Genomic DNA, 23,100 nt, shown 5'->3' with positions numbered 1-23,100 from the left:
CCTGTTTCTTTATGTTCATGTTGTTTAATAGTGTATCTACTTTATTAAATTTCTAGCCACTAGTCTAGCTGTTTGTAGAAAAATTATGTGATTATTACACTGTATTTTAATTTTTCAAATCATTTATTATTTTCATTTACAAAGTATCTTTTGAAAGGTGAAAAGGTCAGTCTCTATTTTTAATAATGGTATGAAGCACAGGAGGGTAAAGTGGATTCTACACAAAAATGCTGTCGTATTTGGAGCCAGGAATATAAAACTGCTGATTACCAGTATTTGGGAGGAAATGAATTTTGTTCAGAAATGATCTGAAATGTCCCGGTTAGACCAATCATCAATGCCTCTGAAAAGGAAGCAAAACTGGAGTAATTTTTGAAGGCTTGTTCTAATAAGAGTGGTCAGGTGCTTCCTTGAGTAACTGTATTGATGAGCCACAGCAGATAACACATTAGACATTAAAAGTTGGTTTCCCAAGTAGATATGTTTTTATTAGTTTGCTTAAATACTAGTGAGCCAGATTGGTTCTTTAACTGGTAGGTTGCCACAGGTATGCAGCATTATTTTAAGATGTATAACATTGTCCTCAATTTTTTTCCCCAAATGGCCATTAATGGCTCCATTTCAGCTCACTCTCTCTGTACAGCAGACATTTGAGGTTCCACTGAAAGTTATTTTCCATACATGGCCGTACAGGAGTGTGGAGCATTCATGGCAGGAATTTTCCCACTTTCTAGAACCTTGTTATTAGTAATTCTGTCATGTCATTTCATATATGTATGGCTTATATGAAATATAAGATGACATTGGATGAAACTATTCAGCAAGTGGAATCACTTTTATAGTAGGGCCATCTTCCGGGATCACACTTGGAAAAATAATAATGAATACCTGCCCCTTCAAGCCCTTCACACCTTCTCACGGTAAAAGGAATAAATCAGGTTTACCTTCTGGGCCAACCTTATTTGTAGTATGATTACAGAATCCCCTGCTAATTAAGAAGTAATCCTCAACACAGTTTCCTGTTATTTTAAATGTATTTAGTGGGAGCTGTGTGTTTCTTTCCAAATTAGATAAAGCTTAAATTGTAAATGTCTGACATAGTACATTGATTGAAATTCTGTTATTTAATGTAAAATGACTCGTGTCTTGATATCAGCTTTGAATGGGAGAGGGAAGTCAGTAACAGTAGGAGGACCCTAGATCCTTGAAGTGGTGGATGAGCGCCTCTGAGGAGGGGAGAACACACACTGACCCCGGAACAACTGGTGCCGCTTCTCAGGCGTGTGTTTGTTTAGTCCTTCTGCCTTCTGCCTCTGTATGCGGGCTCTCATTACAAAGACCGTGACATTTCTGCTCACTTTATCAGTTGAGAACCTCTTACTAAAAGGTTTGACGTAACTGGGAAAATTGAGCTTTAGCAATTGCCAAGCAAGGTTTATATTCTAGTAAATTTAAGTCAAACTTCTAATCCATGCTGAGAATTGATAATACATATTTCAGAATTTTTCTAATAGATCATTTTATTTTACTTACATTGACACATGCTTACAGAACCTGGTCTAGTATATCATTTTCTAATCCTCAAGGAAATCATATCACCTAACCGGATTAGAATTCTTGAAACAATCCTCCAGAGTAGTACCAAGATAATGACAGTGCTTTTGATAAAGCATAAGATTAGAAAGAGATTGGTTCCCTTTTTTTTTTTTTTTAACCTAGCCTTTTGGACTGACAAAACCTGAATAAAGATAGGCCATGATGGTCTGAATCTGGCAAAATCAAACCCCACGTGAAGATTGCCATCTCTTACTAAGGCTGTCCCTGTACTCTGTACCAAGCAGCATTCCACCCTATGATATTGCAAACAGCAGTGTTCCACCATGCCCCCTCAATGGCCTTGCCATAGTTAGGACATTCTTTCTTACACCCGAACAAAGTCTCTTCCTGCTGGAACATAGCATGCTTTCTCTATTTCTATCTGCTCTCTGGATGTGGAAGACCTTTGGTTAGCATCCCATTTATTATAATAACCATTGCTGTATTTTAAAATAATTAAGTCCACCTCATTCTCTTGCTCTAGGCATTTGAATCATATCTGTTGTTCTTCCCTAGACCATTGCCAATTTCTCTGCATCATTCTCAGAGTATGATTTATTTTTTGAAAAAAAGATTCAGCATTATATAGCCAGTGATCTCACTGGCCCGCTAATTAATATCAGGTGATTTCTAATTTTGGCATAACTCTTCTTTCCTATAAATATTGCACATTCTTTTCATATATTCTTTAAAGAGCAATTATAAACACTTATAAATTATAAATAGTATTTCATGGAGCATCAGCTGGCATCATCTGTTGATCCAAATTAAAGCCTTTCCAAACATCATCTGGGAGGAAAAAATTGCATACCATGTGTATTGTTACATAACCAGTTCCACAGTCAGAATTCTACTATTGGACTGATTGGATTAAATAGCACAAGAGCAGAGATATCTTTGCCAAGAATCTGTTTGGGGAAGGCAGCATTTTCTGTTGCCACCAAGTGTAAGATCCTATTTCAGTATCTAATACTGATTTATTCACTAACCAGGCAAACCACGTGAGTGGATGGAAAGTCGTAAAGCTGGAAGAGACCTTGAAAGGTCAGAGTGCATAAGGCACTTCTGCGAATCATCCAAGACAGATGGTTGTCTGTTTCATTTTTAATAGTCTTTTGGTAAATGGATTCCAAGATTCTTTCAGTCATCTTCCTAGCATCCTAAAACAGTCTTTAGAATATAATCTAAACATTGTTTTATGCTCTTTAACTTTTAGCAAAAATAAACAATGCCTTTCCTACCAATTTTTTAAAGTAAAAAATTGCTTAGGAGTGAAATAGCAGGCAGAGTGGGGAGACAAATATCAAATAGTGCCTTTTAGTGTACTGGCTGATGTTTTCTTTTGCAGATCATTACCCAGTTCAGGAAAGCCTGATGTTCCCTGTTCTCTCTACATGAAGGAGCTTCAAGGTTTTATCGCCAGAGTTATGAGTGACTACTTTAAACACTTTGAATGCTTGGATTTTGTCTTTGACAACACTGAAGCTATTGCCCAAAGAGCCATTGAACTCTTTATCCGAAATGCCAGTCTCATAAGACCTCTTGGTGAAGGTGGGAAAATGCGTCTTGCTGCTGATTTTGCGCAGGTAAATTGATGCATAGCTACAAAGGGGAAAATGTTTCAGCCTCAGTATTATCCATTAAATAAAAGACCATCTATGGTCTTCAGTTTTTTAACTGAAGAAAGTTTTTAATATGAAAAAAGGAAAGAATTTAAAGATACTTTCATACCAGCTTTTTTTACTTTGTCTTTAACAAAAGGATCATCAGTCATCTTTGATATTTCAAGGTTAAGCTAAGTAGTTTGTCCCACAGTAGAGCAGCATTTCCCATTTTTACATAACATGGGGCTTTCTCACTATTTTATTATCCCACCAGGTCAGTACTGATAAGAATAATTGATTAACCTTGTTGGAAAATAATATAGACAATGAAATTTATCCTTCAAACAGTAGAAAAGGGCTGTCTGTTGTCACGTAAAGAGAAAGATCTCTGACACATGCATGGTTCTCCAGGGCGGTGTTCTAATTCATTTAGAAGCACAGAGGACCAGGTGAATTATTTGATCCCCCTCTGTTAAATAAGAGTACCTTTCTTGTGCATGGCCACCTTGAAGTCATTCCACACTATCTGATGTGAATGAGGTAGAGTCACATTAAAACAGCAGAACCATAATCAGCTCTTATAGAAAGGTTTTCTTCTTTGTCCTTTAGACAGACTTTTAAAAAAGCCTTATAAATATAGTATCAGAGGCAGAGAAAAAACACCTCATACATCCACTTTCATTAAAAAAAGATTCAGAAACAATTCGTATTTACATAGCACGTCAAAGGTGAACTTATTTTTTAAGCCTTTGAAAGCTGTTAGCTTTACTAGTCTAAATAGTTATTCGAATGGATTATTCCTAGCGGTGTGCCAGATCCTTCCTGTTTATAAAGATAGACAAATTGTAATGTCCCTCTTTATTCCTGTGTGTATCTGGGAGCAAGTCTTGGTTCATTATTCCTACTCCGAGGAAAGGATGTGGCGGGCTGCTTGTACCGGGCGGTGGTTGTAGACGCGCCCTCATACCTGACAGTTACAATAAGGAACAGGTACATATCATAATGTTTCAAGAGCCAGGCTCTTTGCATATTAACCGGTCTCGAATTAGTCATTTTCATCCCCAAATGATATGCCTGACACCACTAGGTCGGAGTAAAGAGCCTTCCTTTGTGAAATATGCCCTTAGTAACCTCAGCATGAAAATTGAAAGTAAATGCTACCATTCGTGTGGCTCCTTTTACCCTTCCCGTTTTTATCAACTTAATTCTCAGGCACCTGTATGTTCTGTTGTTACAGGTAAATTCTGTATATTGTCGTACTTGTCCCTTTCTGGGATTACAGGCTGCTTATCAAAGTGAAAACACAGTAATGTACCAAGACCTGCTCTTACTTGTTAAAAATACTGTGAGCTGAACTCAAATGGGTGTCTGTTCTTCTTTCCCCCTTTCCTCCTTCATTTTGTTTTTCTTTTCCTATCCTCTTCTTTCCCTGGGCTCTCCCTCCCCCACCCGTTTATTTGCATTCTGCTCCAGCTGGTTCTTGAGTCACTTTCCTGGAGGCAGCACTTCAAGTCCAATTAGAGTGGCAGCCAAGCAGGAGATGGCCGAAATGAGAGTGCTGTGGGAAGAAGGCTTTTTGTTTTGTTTTTGTTTTAATGCTCTGTGACCTTGTGAGTTTTGAAAGCTGGAGAGCGTTGTCCTGTGACCCTTGCTACCACAGCTGGCACCTGTTCAGATTGCGTGGCATCCAGGGGCAGCGTTGAGCTCCCACCTTCCTTAAAACTGCACAGTCAGAATTTTATTTGGCATTCCTTCTTTCTGAAGACATGTTGCCTATAAACCAAACCTTTCCCCAGGTCCCTTCCGTTAAGATAAATGAAACTCATCAATCATTATTACTAACTTATGCTCCAGGACAGCCTCTGTTTTCCATTTCTTACTCCATGTTAAGAAATATACTTTCCAGGCCGGCAGTGACACTGGTTGCTGCAGCCTCTGTGGGGCTGATTCCTTGGTTCACTTCGGGATAGTGTCCCTGTTTCAGAAGCTCGTGCCACTCACTCTGTGGCTGCTTCCGTGGCCCTGTGGGTCGTGGGTGCAGGAAAGACAGGTGCCAGCACTTCGGAAGTCAGTCATGGTTGTGACCAGTAGCTTTGGCAAGTATTATCCAGCTGTTATATCTTCCCCCCATATTTTAAAAACATTAAAGTGAATTGAGGGCTTTTGTTTCATTTGATGTGGTTTCTTCCCACAACTGCAGTTATGTGGCATTGTACCTCGGGTTTCGTACTTGGTTGCATTTTTCTGGGGTGAATCAAAACCCTGAGATGGCATTGCCCTGACCTTTATATCCACGACGGGCATCACCTGGGACTAGAAAGCCTTTTGGCTGCCTCATTACTGAAAGTTCTACCAATTTGTATTCAAAATTAAACAAAGCCATTGAGGCCATTGGAATCAAGACCACACAAATCCTCTGTGGGTTTGAAAAGAGTTCTTGTGATAAAAGTGCCTGCTTTTCTGGCATAAATAACAAAAAGAGAAAGAGCTCAGAAGATTCCAGTAGGGTAGGTTTGGGAATACTGATTATTTGGCATAAAGTCCAGTTGCAAAGACAGATAGTGTTATGTTTTAAAGATTTCTGTAGGAATCCTAACTTCTCCCCACTGGCGGCATTGCACAGGTGAAAGAGTATGTATTTGCAGGGAGCCATCTGGGGGGGCTCACGATGAGGGAGGTGCCCAACGCACACCCCCTAGGAATCAGGTCACGGGCATGAGGCGCTTTCCTCCTGGTAATTAATTCCCTACTGTGACCACATGGTCTCTGTGTTTACACTAATCACACAGCGCTTGTAAAGTACTAAGCTGGTCCAAGGCCACTGGGGTTCTGCTGATTCAGAATCTCTCTGGGGACTTGTCCATACTGCCCTCTGAACCACACATTCCCCTCTGCCCCTCAACTATGTTTCTTTCCTGAGGGAAAGGACGGCTTTTGACATTGGCATTAAATCATTTACTCAGTGGCACTCTGAGCAGTTTCTCTTTATTTCTGGTGCCCTTTAAATACTATACATTTATATCTATTTTGCTTTTTGCCTGGAAATATAAATTTAGGGAAGAACCCCAGATAATCAAGATTCTAATTCCTATTGCCTTTTCTCCTGAACAGTATCAGGGCAGGAATGCCCTGGGAGTATCCATAGATGCCCTGTGGTTAACCAAATGTCTGCGGTGGGCACGGAGCAGCTATGTAATTAGTTCACCACGCCTGCAGCTGACTGTTCATCCCTCCAAACAGGGGAGCTGGAGAGAGGCGGTTGCAGATGCCATTTTTGTATCCACAGCTAATTGCAGAGTCACCTCCTCTAAAAGGAACATTCCTGCCCTTCAGAAACATGGCCTTTATTGTTTAATGGAACCCTGGCAGAAGAAGATGGTTTTTAGTACCCTAGAGGTCCTTGATGGATGCAAAATTTATTTTGAACATTTAACGTTTTGAAATTGTCCTATGGCATAGAAATCTGCAGTCATCATAGGTGACCCAGCCATTCGAGGTCATATTCTCTCATACCGTAATTTTTTCCTAGCCACTTATTTGTTTTAACATTCAATCTTGCTCAAGTGCTAAGGCAAAGGTTGTTTGGTTTAATCTTTGAAAATGATGAAGCCCACTAGGGTAACTGAAAAAAAATTGACAAAAACATTTCATGAAAAATACTTCATAATTTCAGTGTGTAAGATACCATTATATGCACACATGCACAGACACACACACAGTCATAGGTACATGATACCACATTTGTACTTTGCGCTGACTGTAAAATAAATGCCACATTCTGTAGGAAACCAGAAACTCCCATTGAATGAATAAACAGGTCCCAAGGAACAGCCCATCACTCAGTGTCTTCGAGAACACTGGGTCAAGGCCGCTCTCCTTTGCATTGTTGGCAAGAGTCTGACTTTTCTTCCTCAGATTTCTCTTTTTATTTACTTATTCTTTTATATTTTAGAGAGTTTGCTAATCATGTGAGGTTGGTTTCCCTCTAGAACCTACAGGGTATATACTGTGTCTTCTGTATGCTAGGAGAGAAATTCACCAGTCACAACTCACCCTTGAGACATCTGAAGAAAGCAAGCTGCCCTGCAATTCTCCCCGACACTCAGTTCGTACATTTGCTTTCACACTTGTCATTTCTCTTAATAGTAATCAGTATGTGTGTATGTGTGTCTATGTATACACACACATACCTCTCTTCAAATTTAGATGAATAAAAATTACATTGTTTAAATAAATATTTATTCCCTTCTTTGATAAATTGGAGAGAGCTCCTCAGAGGCAAGACCATCTAATTCATCTTCTTCTCATCCCCGTGTCTAGCTTGGTGCCTGGAGTCAAAAATGTTTCTCAAATGAGTGAGTGATTAGGTCTCCATGGTCTTCCAACGTCAAGGAGATTTGAACAGTTTTTCAGAAAGATGGCCAGCAAGACAGAAACCCCATTTTTCTTTCATATGTTTTTCCTGAAGAAAGATGTTGATTTACCAGGGAGCAGCCTTTTCTCAGTCATTTTCTAAATTATTCTTTACCAGGGTCCTGTTTATAGCGAGTATAGAGAGATGGTTTATCATCTGAGTACCACATATGCAAAAATTTTGCATATGCGCTTGGTGCATAAAGAACAGGTAGCCTAAAACTCAATTAATGACAAAATTTCCAGTCAAAGGAGGAAAATAAAGAGAAGTGAAAGTAGTAGTTGCTAAGTTCTTCAGTCAGGAAACAAATTAATTCACTAACGTTTAAAAGGGGGAAGTTTTTAAAATACTGATAATAAGTGCTGACATTTAACAAGCACTTACTATATGCTGTGCGCATAGTGCTTTGTGAAATTATCTATTTTACTTGCATAATTTTACGATAGGCATTACCTTCATTTGACAGATGAGGAAGTTGGAACGTAAAGAGGTTAAGTCCAGGGCCACACAACTAGTCGTTGTAGAGCAGAAATTCTGACACAAGTGCGCTGCCTCTAGAGTCAGTGCTTTTAACCCCCTGAGCCAGCCTGGTGAAAACGGACATCATTTATGTTAATGTACAAAGGCTCGTGATGTCTGCTTAAAGTATAGCCACAGAGGCAGGCTTGAAAACCTTCCTTTTTCTGATTTTTCAGTGGAGAAAAACAATCTAAACTTTCTCCTCTTACATAACAAAAAATGCTTTTCTTTTCTTGAAGGAATTATGCCTCTTTAGTAAATAAATGCAGAAGTTATCTAAGCTCTTGCCTTTTAATAAATTTGACTTTCAAAACCTGCCTCACAGTGAAGATAAAATTTAAGTTTACTGCAAGCTACAACCTTCTGTGATCCAAGTGTGTCCCCAGTTCACTTCAAGATTCTGATGTAAAAAGCTGGGGATATCTTTTAATATTTCAGATGGAGTTGGCTGTGGGTCCGTTCTGCAGAAGAGTATCTGACTTAGGAAAGTCCTATCGAATGCTGAGATCATTCAGGTGAGACATAATTCTGTTTTCGCTGTTAATATAGCCATATCCTGTTAGCAGATAAATCCTCCCCTGTTCATGTCCATCTGTATGAAATTGCCATTATTCAACCATTTTGTGATGTACAGCAGTGGCATTTGAAAGTTATTCTTCAAACCAGAAATTTATATAGTGCTATATGCGATGACTAGTGTATGTATGTATGTCTGTGTATGTGCTAGTTTTGAGTTGCAGTTCATAAGATTGAGCTGGTAAATTTTTTATTATGCTCTTTCTAGGGGGATTTATTTATTTTTTACTCTCCATTCTTACAGAAATATATTGAGTAGTAATACAAGGCAGTTCATAATTTATAGATGTCTTTTTCTGAAAGTATTACTGGTTCATTTATCATTTCCAATCCAGTTTACTTCTAAAAAGGTCATAAGTTGTATTCCCTAACAAAACTATTAGAGTATTAGAAGAACTGAGTTTAGCGGTGAAATGCGGGGAATGACTGTAAATGTAGTAGATAATTTAGGCTAAAGATGGCTAATGCAATTGAGCACAAAATTTGGGATTGAGCTTACTTGAAACCAGTTCAAAAAGAAAAACAATGAGTTAATTCAAACTCATAATCTAAGAATATACCAATTGAACAGGAAAATCATTTTCAGTGCTGAATGCTTAGATAGACCTTTTACCAACTCAGATTTTAAAGACTTGAATAGCTTAATGACTAGGTCTTAAGTATCAGATTTTAGAAGATAAAAAGATGTTTAGAAGATAAAAAGATGTTCGTACGGCTGTTTATTCAGTAAGCCAAACTTTTTCACATCGTGGCACACATAGAAAATATATACATATAAAACGATGACCAACCCTGAGGGCCAAGGGGATCAACATAATACTTATGACCATTTTCTGACCACAGCATACCAGATGGGAAACCTTGATATCAGCTCTCCATAATATCCAAAAGCATAATGGTTTTTGAATCTTTCTTTATAAAGATAGGTTAAGAGAGTCCAGGCATGTGGCTTTCTATAAACGGACTCAGTACCAGAAACTAGAGTAATCAATAAGCAGTATGTTCTTTAAAAGATTACTTCACTCTCTTGTGTCATCCAGGCTTTTGGTAGAAAATTCAAGTGTAATGAACCCAAGGTTTTTGATTGAAAGGGAAGGCTTATCCTTTACTTTGCCTGTGAGTAATTGGCAGTGATTTTTTTTAATGGCAACACAAGAGCCTGAAATATTTTTCTCAGATGCCCATCTGAGTTGGATTTCAAAAAAACTTAAAGTGGGATCACAAGTGTTTTCAGCTACCTTCTTTGGATTAGCTCAGACCTTTTATAAAGTATTTAAAAAAAGCCTTAGGGTTTGGCACTACCAAATATGGACAAGTCGAAAGATTAAGAGATACTGAGTACCCGATCCACCAGTCATCTGTATGTACCATAAAAATAACCTTAGTAAAACTCCTGTAAAATCACTTACTTTGAGTATGATGGTAACACGGCAATCCCGGTTGCCCTGAGTAACAGAATCTTAGCATGTTGAGGGATATCAACCAATTAGGTATTTTAAAAGGCATGGGAAAAGCTGTGATTAGGGATTTGCTATTTTAAGATTAGACTATTATTTTTGATAGTGCTGGCTCCCATGTTTAGTTGTTTATTCCACATGTATGTATTAAAATAGTGCTTATCTTATTTGCTGAGGCAAGACGGCCTTTATCCAAGTGCTTTTAAAGTTGTGTCACAGTATGGCGATACACATTCTAAGGTTTCACATAAGAACAGTTCTGTTTTAATTCATTTAAGATTTTCTGTCAACCCTCCCAGTTTTCACATGAAAGAAGGACTCTTTAAAGGAGCGTTTATAGTTTGAATAGTAGTGACACCTTCTAGTATCTATTTATGGAATAAAAAATTAATGATTGGTTAGTGTATAATTTTTTTAAATCCTATGGGGTTTTTTTTTTGGTTTTTTTTCGCGTTACGCGGGCCTCTCACTGTTGTGGCCTCTCCCGTTGCGGAGCACAGGCTCCGGACGCGCAGGCTCAGCGGCCATGGCTCACAGGCCCAGCTGCTTCGCGGCATGTGGGATCTTCCCGGACCGGGGCACGAACCCGTGTCCTCTGCATTGGCAGGCGGACTCTCAACCACTGCGCCACCAGGGAGGCTCAAAATCCTATGTTTTTTATAGCTTGTCTCATGGGGCAATGGTCAATCTAGATGTGTTTCCGAAGTTTGACCCTGACTCACATTAAGAGAGATTTTATGTTACCATCTGGCATATACTTGCATGCAAGTACACTCAAACCCAGGCACACACACACGCACACACACGTGTGCCATGAAACAGTAGTTACTCTCACTTCATGTGATATTCTGTGACATTTTTCATTTGGTTGGTTATTTTAACCCATTTAATTGGTTTCATGACCCACTAATGTTTTGCATCCCATGGTTTCTCACCTTTTTCACAGGGCCCTCTATTGTTGAACTTCAGCTGCTCTAGTGATAGGAGCTGAGTTTTGTCCCTTTCTCCATCTATAAAGATTTATGCCCTTTTCTCCTGGGATTCTGGTAGCCCTGAGCTTCCTCCAGCACACCCCTCAGCTCCTAAGGCCTTGGCACATACGTAATAAGAGTAATTGTACTTTGCCTATGAAGACTTCTCCATATCTTGAATTCAGTGAAAAATTCTAACAGAGATTTATATCTATCAGTATATTCCTAAAGATATATTGAATGTACAGAAATCTCTCAGATTGATTCTAGAGCTTTCTCAGTTGTTTGAGAGGTCTTGGACACCATATGATAAAAGATTTTAAGATTAAGTGGATCAGGAAATAAAATGAAAGCGTAGTATATTCTGGGGTTCAAATCTAGCCCTAGTCTGAAAAGAAGGTTTCAGGTCCCATCTTTGGAGAAAAGGGATGTCAGTGCCCCTGCCTCTGCCTGTATACATGTCCAGGAAAGGCCCCGGCTCCGCCAGCTTCTCTGCAGTTGTCGTGATTGACTTAGGACAGCTTCCCCATGTGGAGGTCCTACAGAGTCCCTTCCTAGAGGGGAGTGAGTCAATACAGAGTCGTCTTTATTCTAGTAACCCAGTTCTAGGCACTTTATTTGCTACCTGCAAAAACTTGTGAAGACATCTGTCTCTTCTCTAAAATTAGTCCTGAGCAGTTGCTGGGGCAGGGCCCATTCTCGTGAACCCTGCCGTCCGTGCTGTGTGCTGTGACAAGGAAAAGGCGGCGTCCAGTGGTCGTGTACGTAATTGACCTGGGCTCTTGTTCATGGGTCTCCTCCCTAAAGGTTCCGAGTCACATCAGCACCAGCGCAGTGGCAGTCAGTAGGAGATTGGCTAAATAAAACATGCCACATTCATAGGATCAAATATATGCAGCCGTTAACAAGTTATGTTGTTAGTTAATATCTAAGAATATGAAAAATACTTCCTAATGCATCACGAAATGAAAAAGGCTACTGAACAGTATATATGGTATAGATCCCTACTATTTTTAAAATAATAGCATGTGTGTTTGGAGAGGAAAAATCAAGGCTAAACATCAAAATGTTACCTTGGGAGAGTAGCATTGTTACTAGTGATTTTTCCTTTAGAGGTTTCCTATATTATTGAAACTTTTTGCTTTGGTTGTTTTATATTTGTAGTTAGAAAAGTCAACAGATATATTTAACAATCCCTCTTGCAGTGTTTCATCCATTTAAAAATAACAAGGGAGCCTAAAAATAATATAAAATATACTAAAACGTTATACGGTAAGGGTCGGGGGGCGAGAAAAACAGGCAGCCAAACTACCAAAAGCCCAGCAGATTTAGAGGCAGGGGCTGCAGGAGGGGGCAGCAGGCCCAGTGCAAGGGAGGGTGACGGTGCCAGGCAGGGCGTCTCCAGCCCAGACCCCGGTGCAGCCTCCCCTCCCCCCTCCCCAGACACCCTGGCTTTGGCAGGCGCACCCTCCCCTCATCAGGCAGCCATCTGCCACAGGGCACTTCTCTTGGACGTAATGTCAGTGGACTCTTTAATTAGGCTGGCAAGCCTCTTCCAGGCATTTACCTTTTACTGTCTACATGAGAATTTCCCAGGCAGCGGGAATCTTTTCCCCCGGAGCGAATGCTGCCTCAGAAAGCTGCCGACATTAGGGACTTGCCCCTGGGTGGTTTGTACACAAGACACAGGAGGCGCTGTCCCTGTCCACCCCTCCGCAGCATGACGGTGTCCCCCAAGAGGTGTCCGTGAGGGAGGTTACCTTTGCTCCACCTGGCCAGGGGCCTGTCAGTGCAGATCGTTGTGAGACAAAGGACAGAAAGAGCCACAGGCCTCTCACCGCCCGGGACACAGACCCTGCCTTCAGGCAGGCCTGCTCCCAGGGAACAGCCTGCTCTGCTGGAAGCTTCCTTGGGTTTAGTGGAAGAGCCTTGAGAGCTGCCAGGAGATAAAGGGTGTTCTGATGGATCTCTTAGCATGAGGGGCCCGGAGAAGGAAGAGCATTAGTAACTCTAGAGTGTAGTGTTCACGTCAACAGTTTTCAGTTGGAGGCGTGGTGAAGGTTCCCGTGTCTGCAGTTACTTCCGTGATCATCTGCCACTTGAGGTTCCGCGCAGGTCCCTGCCTGCGGGTCTGCAGACCTGACGGTGGCCGTCTCTGCAGCCTCCGTGACGAGCACTTCCAGCCCCAGATGTGTTCTGTTCCTTCTTTCCACTCAGTCCATCCTCTGCAATCACGATTTCCCCAAGGTTTCTGGATTCTTAATTCCAAGTTTCTGACGTCAGCGTTGAAGACAGAAGGCAGCCACGTCTGGGGTTTGCTTCGCTTTGCTGCCTGCCAATCCTTCGGCAGTGCTAGGAGCAGCCGGGTAAATGTGGAGGACTGGATAGTTCATTTGTTGTCGTTTTTATTCTAACAGTCATTGTTTGATTATTATATGCTAAGCCTGTGCTGAGTGAGCGGTGTCCTGGTACTTTCTCCTTCCACCCTCACCACAATAGATGAGAGTTAGGGACAACTCCCAGGCAGCAGTCAAGGCTGAGGGGTGTAAGCTTTGGGGGCTGCACATGTGAGAACTGTGTGTGAGCCGCAGGGCTGCATTTCAGACCCAGGACTGCCTGTGCTCGCAACCACCGAGCCCCGCGTCTTATCCCAGAAGTCTGTGCTTGTTTGCACTCCAGAGGGTCCTAGAGCAATATGTGCACACTTATATGATTCATCCAGGAGAAGTCAGAGAGTGTTAAAGAGAATCTAAACTCCCACTTTGGCGGTGACCTCCTGCTCTGAAATGCCGCTCATCTCCCATCTTCTGCTGCAGACAGCCTTCCGGGAGATGCTGCAGGAAGCTTGAACCAAATGTGGGCTTTTATTCTCAGAGAATGCCTGCTTGAAACCCCTGCCTCCTTTCTGTCCTGGTCCCCTGGGACTGACAGCCTTAGACTCCAAGACAGGAACCTGGGGGGCGTCTCAACTCTCTGCTCTGAGCCCTGACTCACCCCCCAGTCATCAGCCTCCTGCTCCGTTCTCTCCTGGGACACACACCGTCCCTCCTGCCACCATATCTGGGCCTCTTCCCATCTCTCCGAAGCCCTCACTATGTCCGGTGCAGGGAGGAGTCCCGTGTCCTCCCCTCCTGCCCCACTCATTTCTCTGCTGATTCCGCGTCTCAGTGCACATTCTCAGTGGTCTGGGCTGCCCTCACCAAAAGGGGCTTTGCGGTGCGGGTGGCGGCAGGCAGCCCAGGAACCCCGGATGCTGGCTGTGGACGCGGGACAGCAGGACTCGAGTCTTGCTCCACTCCGTAATTGGCCTTAACAGAAGACTGACAGCTACACAGCTCTGGATCACTTAAATGTGGAGATCTACTAGAAGTACAGTTTTTTTCTAATGGGATCTAATACTTGATTAATTAAGACTACCAGCTGGGGACTTCCCTGGTGGCGCGGTGGTTAAGAATCCGCCTGCTAATGCAGGGGACACGGGTTCGAGCCCTGGTCCGGGAAGATCCCACATGCCACGGAGCAACTAAGCCCATGCGCCAGAGCTACTGAGGCTGCGCTTAGAGCCCGCGAGCCACAGCTACTGAAGCCTGCGCGCCTAGAGCCCGTGCTCTGCAACAAGAGAAGCCCCCGCGATGAGAAGCCTGCAAACTGCAATGAAGAGTAGCCCCTGCTCGCCGCAACTAGAGAAAACCCGGGCATAGCAACAAAGACCCAACGCAGCCAAAAGTAAATAAATTAATTAAATAAATTAAAAAAGAAATACCAGCTGCCTGTAAAGTTTAACCTTGAAAAACACTGCTACTTAGAGTATTTTTCTCTAAGAGTGATTTTGTGGCATTTGGGGTATCTGTGTTTTGTAACACTTAATGAATTTCTTTTTGTTCCTTTTATCACCTCAGATGGTGATGTATTTTTTGAACTTGCCGGTATTTCAGATTCCACCTGGAATCAGGGAGAAGGGAGGTTCTCATTCTGTGTTCTTTCAGCTTCTTAAAACAAGCACCGGAAACAAAATGTCTGCATTCAGTGTTTACAGGTAATTATGTCAGTGATGCATAATACGAAATCAAATCCAGTTGTGCTTTCCGTGGCTTTTTTGGCAGTCCTGTTAGTGGCTAGAGTGGAAGATTTGGTCTTGGCAGAAAAATTACAGCTGTGACTCAGAGCTCCAAAAGGACAAGTGATTGACCAGAAGATGCTGTTTCAAAGTGAGCTGGTTTCTATCAGGCCTGCCCTGTGCAGGTGTTGCAGTCAGCAGCCTCGTGTGTGGCTCGGCTGGGCTGCCGGCCGTGGCACGTTACCGATCGTTCCTCCCTCACCGTCTCCCTCCCTCTCCCTTTCTCATCCTTCTTCCCTTCCTGCCCTTGGATTGTTTGCAGTTTGCATCAAGAATATAGAAGGAAAACAAAGAAAAACACAAATATTCAAACCATAAAACTAATTTAATTGTGGTAGATAAGTTTCAAATTTGACTTTAAACTTCCTGAAGCCAAAGATAAAAGAGGAACAGAATCACCTATGTAATTCTCACTTTTGGGAGGAAGGAAGTATATCAATTCTTAGGAAAAAGTTCATTGTTTCTTAGTACTTAATTCTAAAGCATTTGTACGTGGGACTTCATATAGGGAGTACTGAGAGAGAGTGGGGACCAAAATTCTTGGTCATCTTTTTGTCATAGAGGCAGAAAGGATTCCATGTGGCTGCCCTTCAGTAAGTGGAGGACTGTCATACAGGACTGGCCTCTGCCCCCCGGGTCTCCTCATGTCATGAGCTAGGGTTCAGGATGAATCCTACCATGTCACATGCTGTAGGCAAAGATTGGGCTTTACTGGGGCAGGGGAGGACTCTCACCAGACCAGGGGCAGCCGGGAGAGAAGTGAAGGCACAAGCTCCCCTGTCTGCCCACATCCTCAGGGTGGCCTCTCAGGAGCGCCAGCAGGATGAGCCCGTGACCCAGTGGAGGAGCCGCCTCCCCCCTGGCTCTTTGCCCTGTTACAGCTCAAACACGCGCTTGGCCCCAGGCTGGCTTTGAGTCTGGGAATGTCAGCTGCTCAGCACCTGGTGACCTTGGGCTGTGAGATGTTTCAGCTTCCTCTGCTGGGACAAGGGTTCTCCAGGCTACGGGAAGTGGAGCTGGGGCACAGTTTCCTCCCCTCCCACCCAGAGTCAGCTTCCAGAGGCCTCTGAGACCGTAGTGCTCATCGCCGCCCCCCACCCCCCGAAGAACTTCAGGTCATGCCGGGTGAAAATAATTCCAAGAGAGACTGTGATGATATGGTTCAATTATGTGGGTGACTGGAGGTCCTTGACCCATGGAGAGAATTTGGGGATAGCTAAAGAGATAATAACTGCATGGCCTTCAAACGGTGTCCTGGAAACATTACTTTGCTCAGGTTACCATATAGGAGTTGTTAACAGTTTGAAGTTGTACTTTCTCCAGGGGTCTTTTTTTCTCTCTGAGAATAAGTCTATCTGTTCTAAAAACGTGATGAGTAGTTGCTACAGTTGATATCCTAAAAGAGGCTGCCTGACAAAATGAAGAGCCAGGCTGCACAGGTTTGAGTCTGTGTTCTGCCCTTTCCTAGCTTTTACTTGATTTCTCTTCCTCTCAGTTTACCTGTCTGTAAAATGGGGATGTAACCGTGCCTACCTCATAGGGTCGTTTGGAGGAATAAATGAGTTCACGTTTCTAAAGCTTTAAATAAGTGTTCTGTGTGGTAGCCGTTGCTGCTGCTGTTAAAACTAGGAGCTTTGCCTAGATGGAGACAGGGTCTTCGACACACAGAGAAGGACTTAGACAGGGATGCCTCCAGGAAAACCAGAATTCCCTCAGCAACGTTTTCATACCCGAGTAGGTGCTGGACTCATTGCCTAAGGCTCTGCAGCGTGGAGCTCTGTGAGCTGACTGCCCTTGGAAGTGTTCAAGGCAAGTGTACCACCCACAGCTGTGGGAAGACCCTAGCCCTGCTCCCACGGAGGACCTGGTTCAGAGCTTTGTGGAAGTCTGGAGACAGGCAACACAGATGAACTAAAAAGTTTCCACAGTAGTTAAAGACAATAAATTATAGAATAATGTTGTTTTACAAAACAGTTGAAATTAGAAAAATCCCTACCAGGGAGAAATTTTAGAGAATAGCTACTATAAAGACATTTCTTCCAATATATTCTGGATCAACCAGAACCAACTATCTTTTGAGAGCACTGCTGACTCTTGAGTGTATCATCAGTGTGGTGAAGAAGCTGTGTCTCTGGTTCGTCCAGGCCTTCAGCTGTAGATTGGAGTAAATTACGTGGGGTGAAGAAAGAGCCCAGGTACAGAGCTATTTTACATACTTCAGAATCGCTGCTGAGTCAGGAGATGTTGCTGCCATCTTTCGTCTTGAGATTCAGCCTCTACAGCTTGGCCTTTACTTAACTCTTATCCATCAGAGCCCAAAGCCAAGGAAGAGTCAGTAAAAGTTTCAAATTATTTTTGCCAGCCTTTGACAAGGGGGTAGGTGGTTGGGTAACGGGATAGATTTTCCTGCAGGCTCCTGTAAAATGCAGGGGTACCCCGGACATATTACGGGTTCGGTTCCAGACCACTGCCGTAAAGCAACTGTCACAGTAAAGCCAGCCACACAAATTGTTTTGTTTCCCAGTGCATATAAAAGTTACGTTTATACTATAGTTTATTAAGTATGTAGTAGCATTATGTCTAAAAAATTGTACGTATCTTAATTAAAAATACTTTATTGCTAAAAATGCTAACCATCATCTAACAATACAGTGTTGCCATAAACCTTCAGTTTGGTAAAAAACACCAAATCTGTGAAGTACAGTAAAATGAGGGAGGCCCTTCGTGGATGGTGACGCCCAGACACACAGTGTGTCAGGAGGGAGGGATGGTCAGTGTGAGGTAATAATTTTGTATATACAAGGACGTAATTGCCCTTTGAAAAGTTGTATAGAAAACTGAATTTTGAATTTATTGAAATTTTGAATTTATCCACAGTAGATTATAGCCCAAGGAAGGATTTTATATAAAATAAAAACTGAAAATTTTGACCAAACCTATTAGTTACAACTACTTGACAGCTTCAGCTAAATGCTTTGATTTTAGCCTGTTCATCAGATGAGCTCTAAGAGGGGATTTTGCTGAGTCACCTTGAAGTAAAGTCAGACCCAAAGGCAGTGAGCTGGGGGTCAAGGAAGGAGCTGAAGGGCAGGTCCACCTGCCAGAGTGTGGGGTGGGTGTGTGTGTCTCCCGGCTAAACGGGGTTAAGAAATGGTTAGGAATTAGCCAGTGTAGGAAGACTGCTGTTACTCATTCTTCCACTGCGTATTATGCTGTTACGCTACTGTGCGGTTATATTCTGCTAGTACGCTATTGTGATTCTTCTACCAAGTCACCTCTTTCTGTATCGAATAGCATTACATAACTTCTGCGTTTCCCTCTTTTAGACCACTGCTCTTCCAGACAAGTGAACACGTGGCCAGTAGCCCTGCACTGGGGGACATTATTCCATTCAGCATCATTATCCAGTTTTTGTTCACAAGAGCACCCCCTGAGCTGAGATCCCCCTTCCAGGTAAGGAAGTGAAGAATGTGCCGCTGCCGCCCCCCTCCCCCCAACTGAAGGTGCCCGACCTTCTCCTGCCTTACGTAATCACGGATTCCTGTCCTGGCAGCAAATGCCTAAGGAAGGAAGAAAGAGTCCCACTGCCCAGCCCCTACTTTCTCAGCAGTGTAAAAATTGCCTGCTGCATCTAGAATTAGCCCTTTAAATAATAGTGACACGAGTAATTTATGTTCGTAAAGCTTTTTTTTTTTTTTTTTTGCCGTACGCGGGCCTCTCACTGCTGTGGCCTCTCCCGTTGCGGAGCACAGGCTCCGGACGTGCAGGCTCAGCAGCCATGGCTCACGGGCCCAGCTGCTCCGCGGCATGTGGGATCTTCCCAGACCGGGGCACGAACCCGCGTTCCCTGCATCGGCAGGCGGGCTCCCAACTACTGCGCCACCAGGGAAGCCCCATAAAGCTTTTTTGACGGAGGCTCCATTTACTTTTCTGACCTACCTTCAATTGGCAAACCCAAAAGGCTCTTTGGGAGTCAGGAAGGTGCCCCAGGGGCTGTGCCGCCTGCCTTCGGGCAGGTGTCTGGCGTCATTTGACCCCGGGAATCCCTGCGATCCTCTCTGAACCCGCACGTGCTGTCGCAGGATGGGATTCACCCTCTCTCCTCTGATTGTGTTTCCACCCTGCAGAGGGCCGAGTGGTCCCACGCACGCTTCTCCCAGTGGCTGGATGACCATCCCTCTGAAAAGGACAGGCTCCTCCTCATCAGGTAGAGCTGTGCGCTGCAGGGGCACCGCCCAGGGCGTGGGGGATGTAGGGGAGGAGGAAGGAGAGGGCCCCGGCGGGCGTGTGCACGTTGTGCTCCCCCGGGGCAGGCGCCTCACCTGCTGGAGTGCTGCCGGGGCGCATTGCTGGGGGGCATGTCAGGTTTTGCTTTCCGTGTCCTCCACATCCCCTCTTGTGCTGTCCCATGCCTGATGCAACCCTAAGAACCATGCGCTTCTGTTTTGAAAACCAACCTCAACTATGAAGCGATTCCTTGCCTTGGCTCCATTTTCTGCTTCATTTCCATGTGGGGCAGTTACTGAAGTCGTGGAACGCAGATGGGAGTAAACGTGATACTGTTATTAGTAGAAAACAAGGACACCCAGCAGCCTAGTGCCTCTCAGGTGTGTTTATGCACGTGTGCGCACACATGCAGACACACCCACCACCCCCCGTACACCCCCGCCATGCCCAGGGTGGGATGCTTGCACTGTCCCGTACGGCTTACTAAGCATCTCTCTTCCATCAGCACTCTCCTTTGAAATTTCCCTCACCAGAATCTCCAGAGACCTCTTAGCCACCAAATGCAGATGTTTCTGTTCTCACTTTATCATTCTGCAGCTTTAGCTAGAAGTGACCACCACTTCCTTCTTGAAACTGCTCATCAGCTGACCGATTCCACTTATTTTTATTGATACTCACCATGTGCCAGGCCCTGAGGACACAAAGCAAACCAAGACAGGCCCTGCCTTCTTGGATCTTCCATGGCACCTCCGTCATCTGTTTCTCTTCTCATCTCTGTGGCCATATTTTCCCTCAGTCTCGTTTGCTGAACTGTCTTCTTCTGTCCACTCCTTAAAGGCCATCATTTCCCACAGTGTGTTCCTGGCTCTTTTCCCTTCACGTTCGATCTGTACTTTGGTCCCCAGGTGAGCTCACCCAGACCCATGACTCTAGTGACCTCTTCTGTCCTGTGGCTCCGGGTCTGTGGTTCATCTTGGTTGCCCAGGGCCTCAGGCCAGCGAACTTGCTGTCACATGTCATCACTCAAAGCCCCACAGAAATCTCAACCCCAAAATGCTGAAAGTAAATCATCTTTCCTTTCAAACCTGCTCATTCTCTTAGACTCACTTTTTTTTTTTGTAAACTTTTTATTTTATATTGGAGCATAGCCAATTAACAATGTTGTGATAGTTTCAGGTGCACAGTAAAGGGACTCAGCCATACATTGACATGTATCCATTCTCCCCCAAAACTCCCCTCCCATCCAGGCTGCCACATAACATTGAGCAGAGTTCCCTGTGCTATATAGTAGGTCCTTGTTGGTTATCTGTTTTGAATATAGCAGTGTGTACATGTCGATCCCAAACTCCCTAAATATCCCCCCATCCTTCCCCTGCCAGCCCCGTAACCATAAGTTCATTCTCTTAAGTCTGTGAGTCTGCTTCTGTTTTGTAAATAAGTTCATTTGTATCATTTTTTTTTAGATTCTGCATATAAGGGATGTCATACGATATTTCTCTTTCTCTGTCTGATTTACTTCACTCAGTATGACAATCTCTGGGTCCATCCATGTTGTTGTAAATTGCATTATTTCATTCTTTATAATGGCTGAGTAATATTCCATTGTATATATGTACCACATCTTATTTATCCATTCCTCTGTCGATGTAGACTCCCTGTCTTGGTTGGGGTGTCACTGTCACCTATATCCAGCCAAGCTAGAAAACCTTTAAGCCATCATTCAACTCCTCTGTCACCCTCATTCTCCAAAGCCAGGCAGTTGTACCTCTTAAATCACTTTGGAAGCCGTTCTGGACTCTTCCAAGGGACCCTAATGCTCTTAGCCTGGGGACCAGGGCACCAAACCAGCCTTTGCTTGAGTCTAAGAGCAGGGGATGAGTTGGGTTCTCCAGAGCCAGCCTGGGGCTCGTGTGCTGAAGTGGTTCTCGGCTGTGTTTGCACCCAAGAGTCACTTACAGAGCTTTGAAAAATCCACGTGTCAAGGCCACACCCTGACTGCCTCGGAATCTCCCTGGGAGCCAGCATTGGGATTTCTTAAAGTGGCCCGCGGCTCCCCGCAGCACAGCTGGGGCTTCACAGCACAGTCGCCAAGTGCGAGCCCACCCCACTCCACTCCCCCTGCCGCCGAGGAAGGAAGCTGTGGGGGTTGTGGAGGAAGCCTCAGCCCGCCAGATCCGGGAGCGGCGCCGAGTCCTCAAGTGTGGCGACTGGCGCCCAGGGGGAGCGCCCGGCCCTGCCAGTGGATAAAGAGGAGGGTGGCCCGCGCCCCTGCTCTTCTTCCGTGCTGGCCGCTTGTCCTCTCAGCTCTGAGTATCTGAGCGAGGAGTGGGGTGGGACGCGTGGTGAAGCTGTCACCGTCAGTGCGGCGTCTGGTTAAACGGCCCTCAGAAGAGGCCCCAGGTGTGGACGGGGGACTCCGCCCGGGCTGGTGTGGGGCTTTGCGGTGCCCTCCCCGAGTCCCGTTGACTCGCCAGCTGCAGCCCACTGGCTAGTACAGGAGTGCGCAGGGCTCAGTTGATGGAACAGGGCGCACCTTTGTCCTCTACCAAGTTGGACTGAGCTCATCTACAACAGTTGTCCTGCTGTGGGCACATCACAAATCTGCTTCCTTTTGCTTCTTTTTAAAAATGTCTCCCGAGTGATTTCATCGGCAGTGCTGTTGCTGAGCCTATATTTAGCAACTGAAAACCATGCTCAGAAATGCTGTCAAGCTTTTTGAATCAGGCCTGCGCATCACGCCACGCATGGCTGATACCAGAGCCTTCGGTCCTGAGCAGGGAATGAAGCCCTCCTCGGGGGCTCCAAACCCTGTGCTCCTGCTCCGGCCCAGGCTGCTAACAAAGCAGGAAGCTCTGTCCTAGAGAACGTCCTTTCTTACCTGTCATTGCAAAACTGATTTCATCCCTGCATACTGAAGCACCACTGGATGAATTTCTTGCCCCTATAGATAAACCTAGGGTGAGTATTGCCCTTTAAATGTCAGTAAATTTGTTTTAGCTTTGGGGGCAAACCTTGTAGACTCATCTCCTCCCGGCGCAGTGTGTTAAGTCGTCAGAAGTAGGGCAGATCGAGGGTATAGCAGCTACTGCTGCGGAACAAACGGCAAGTAATGACCTCTCTTCTGCCTTCCTTTCTGCTTCCTTTTGACACCAGACATTTCTCTAGAGCTTGAATGGATCTTAGTCAAGTTAATTTTAAAAGTGGAGTCATCAGTGACTCCTGGGGCCGAGTGGGGGAAGTGGGGAAGATGGTACCTCCCGGCCCCTGCCAGGCAGGCATGTGTGCCCTTGGGGGCGGGGCGGCAGCCTGGGGAACTCCTGGGGGTCTGCAGGTATTGACTACGTTCTCGGCAAAGATGAAGACTGAGGTTGTGATGGAAAGATTTCTCAAGTTCTGCACAAGAAGTAGGATTGGCAGCATACATACCGACTCTTGACATTGGCAGTAGGACAGCAACTCTTCTGACTGTGGCCTCTTCTCCTTTGTTTTTCCTGAGTCTCAGTAGGGGAACACCTTTATGGTGTCACAACTGTATACAGACTTTATTTGCTTATTGGTACTTTTCACCTGTACAATCGTCACACAGTTCTCAGTGCCCCGTGCATCCTTGGACCCCTTG

At 44.3% G+C, this 23,100-nt stretch overlaps 1 protein-coding gene across 2 annotated transcripts in view; it reads left to right on the top strand.

Moving 5' to 3' along the window:
- The window catches only part of COG5 (component of oligomeric golgi complex 5), a 283,326-nt gene that overhangs the window by 255,592 nt on the left and 4,634 nt on the right, over positions 1-23,100 (top strand). For both annotated transcript variants that reach the window (XM_060157278.1, XM_060157277.1), the window contains exons 18-21: positions 2,945-3,182; positions 8,572-8,648; positions 18,581-18,707; positions 19,382-19,461. In XM_060157278.1, the coding sequence (XP_060013261.1) occupies positions 2,945-3,182; positions 8,572-8,648; positions 18,581-18,707; positions 19,382-19,461 (522 nt within the window). The remainder of the gene's footprint in view (positions 1-2,944; positions 3,183-8,571; positions 8,649-18,580; positions 18,708-19,381; positions 19,462-23,100) is intronic.

The sequence above is a fragment of the Lagenorhynchus albirostris genome, chromosome 8, assembly GCF_949774975.1.
Source record: "Lagenorhynchus albirostris chromosome 8, mLagAlb1.1, whole genome shotgun sequence".
Classification (NCBI taxonomy): domain Eukaryota; kingdom Metazoa; phylum Chordata; class Mammalia; order Artiodactyla; family Delphinidae; genus Lagenorhynchus; species Lagenorhynchus albirostris.
This window is presented reverse-complemented; position numbering and strand designations above follow the sequence as displayed.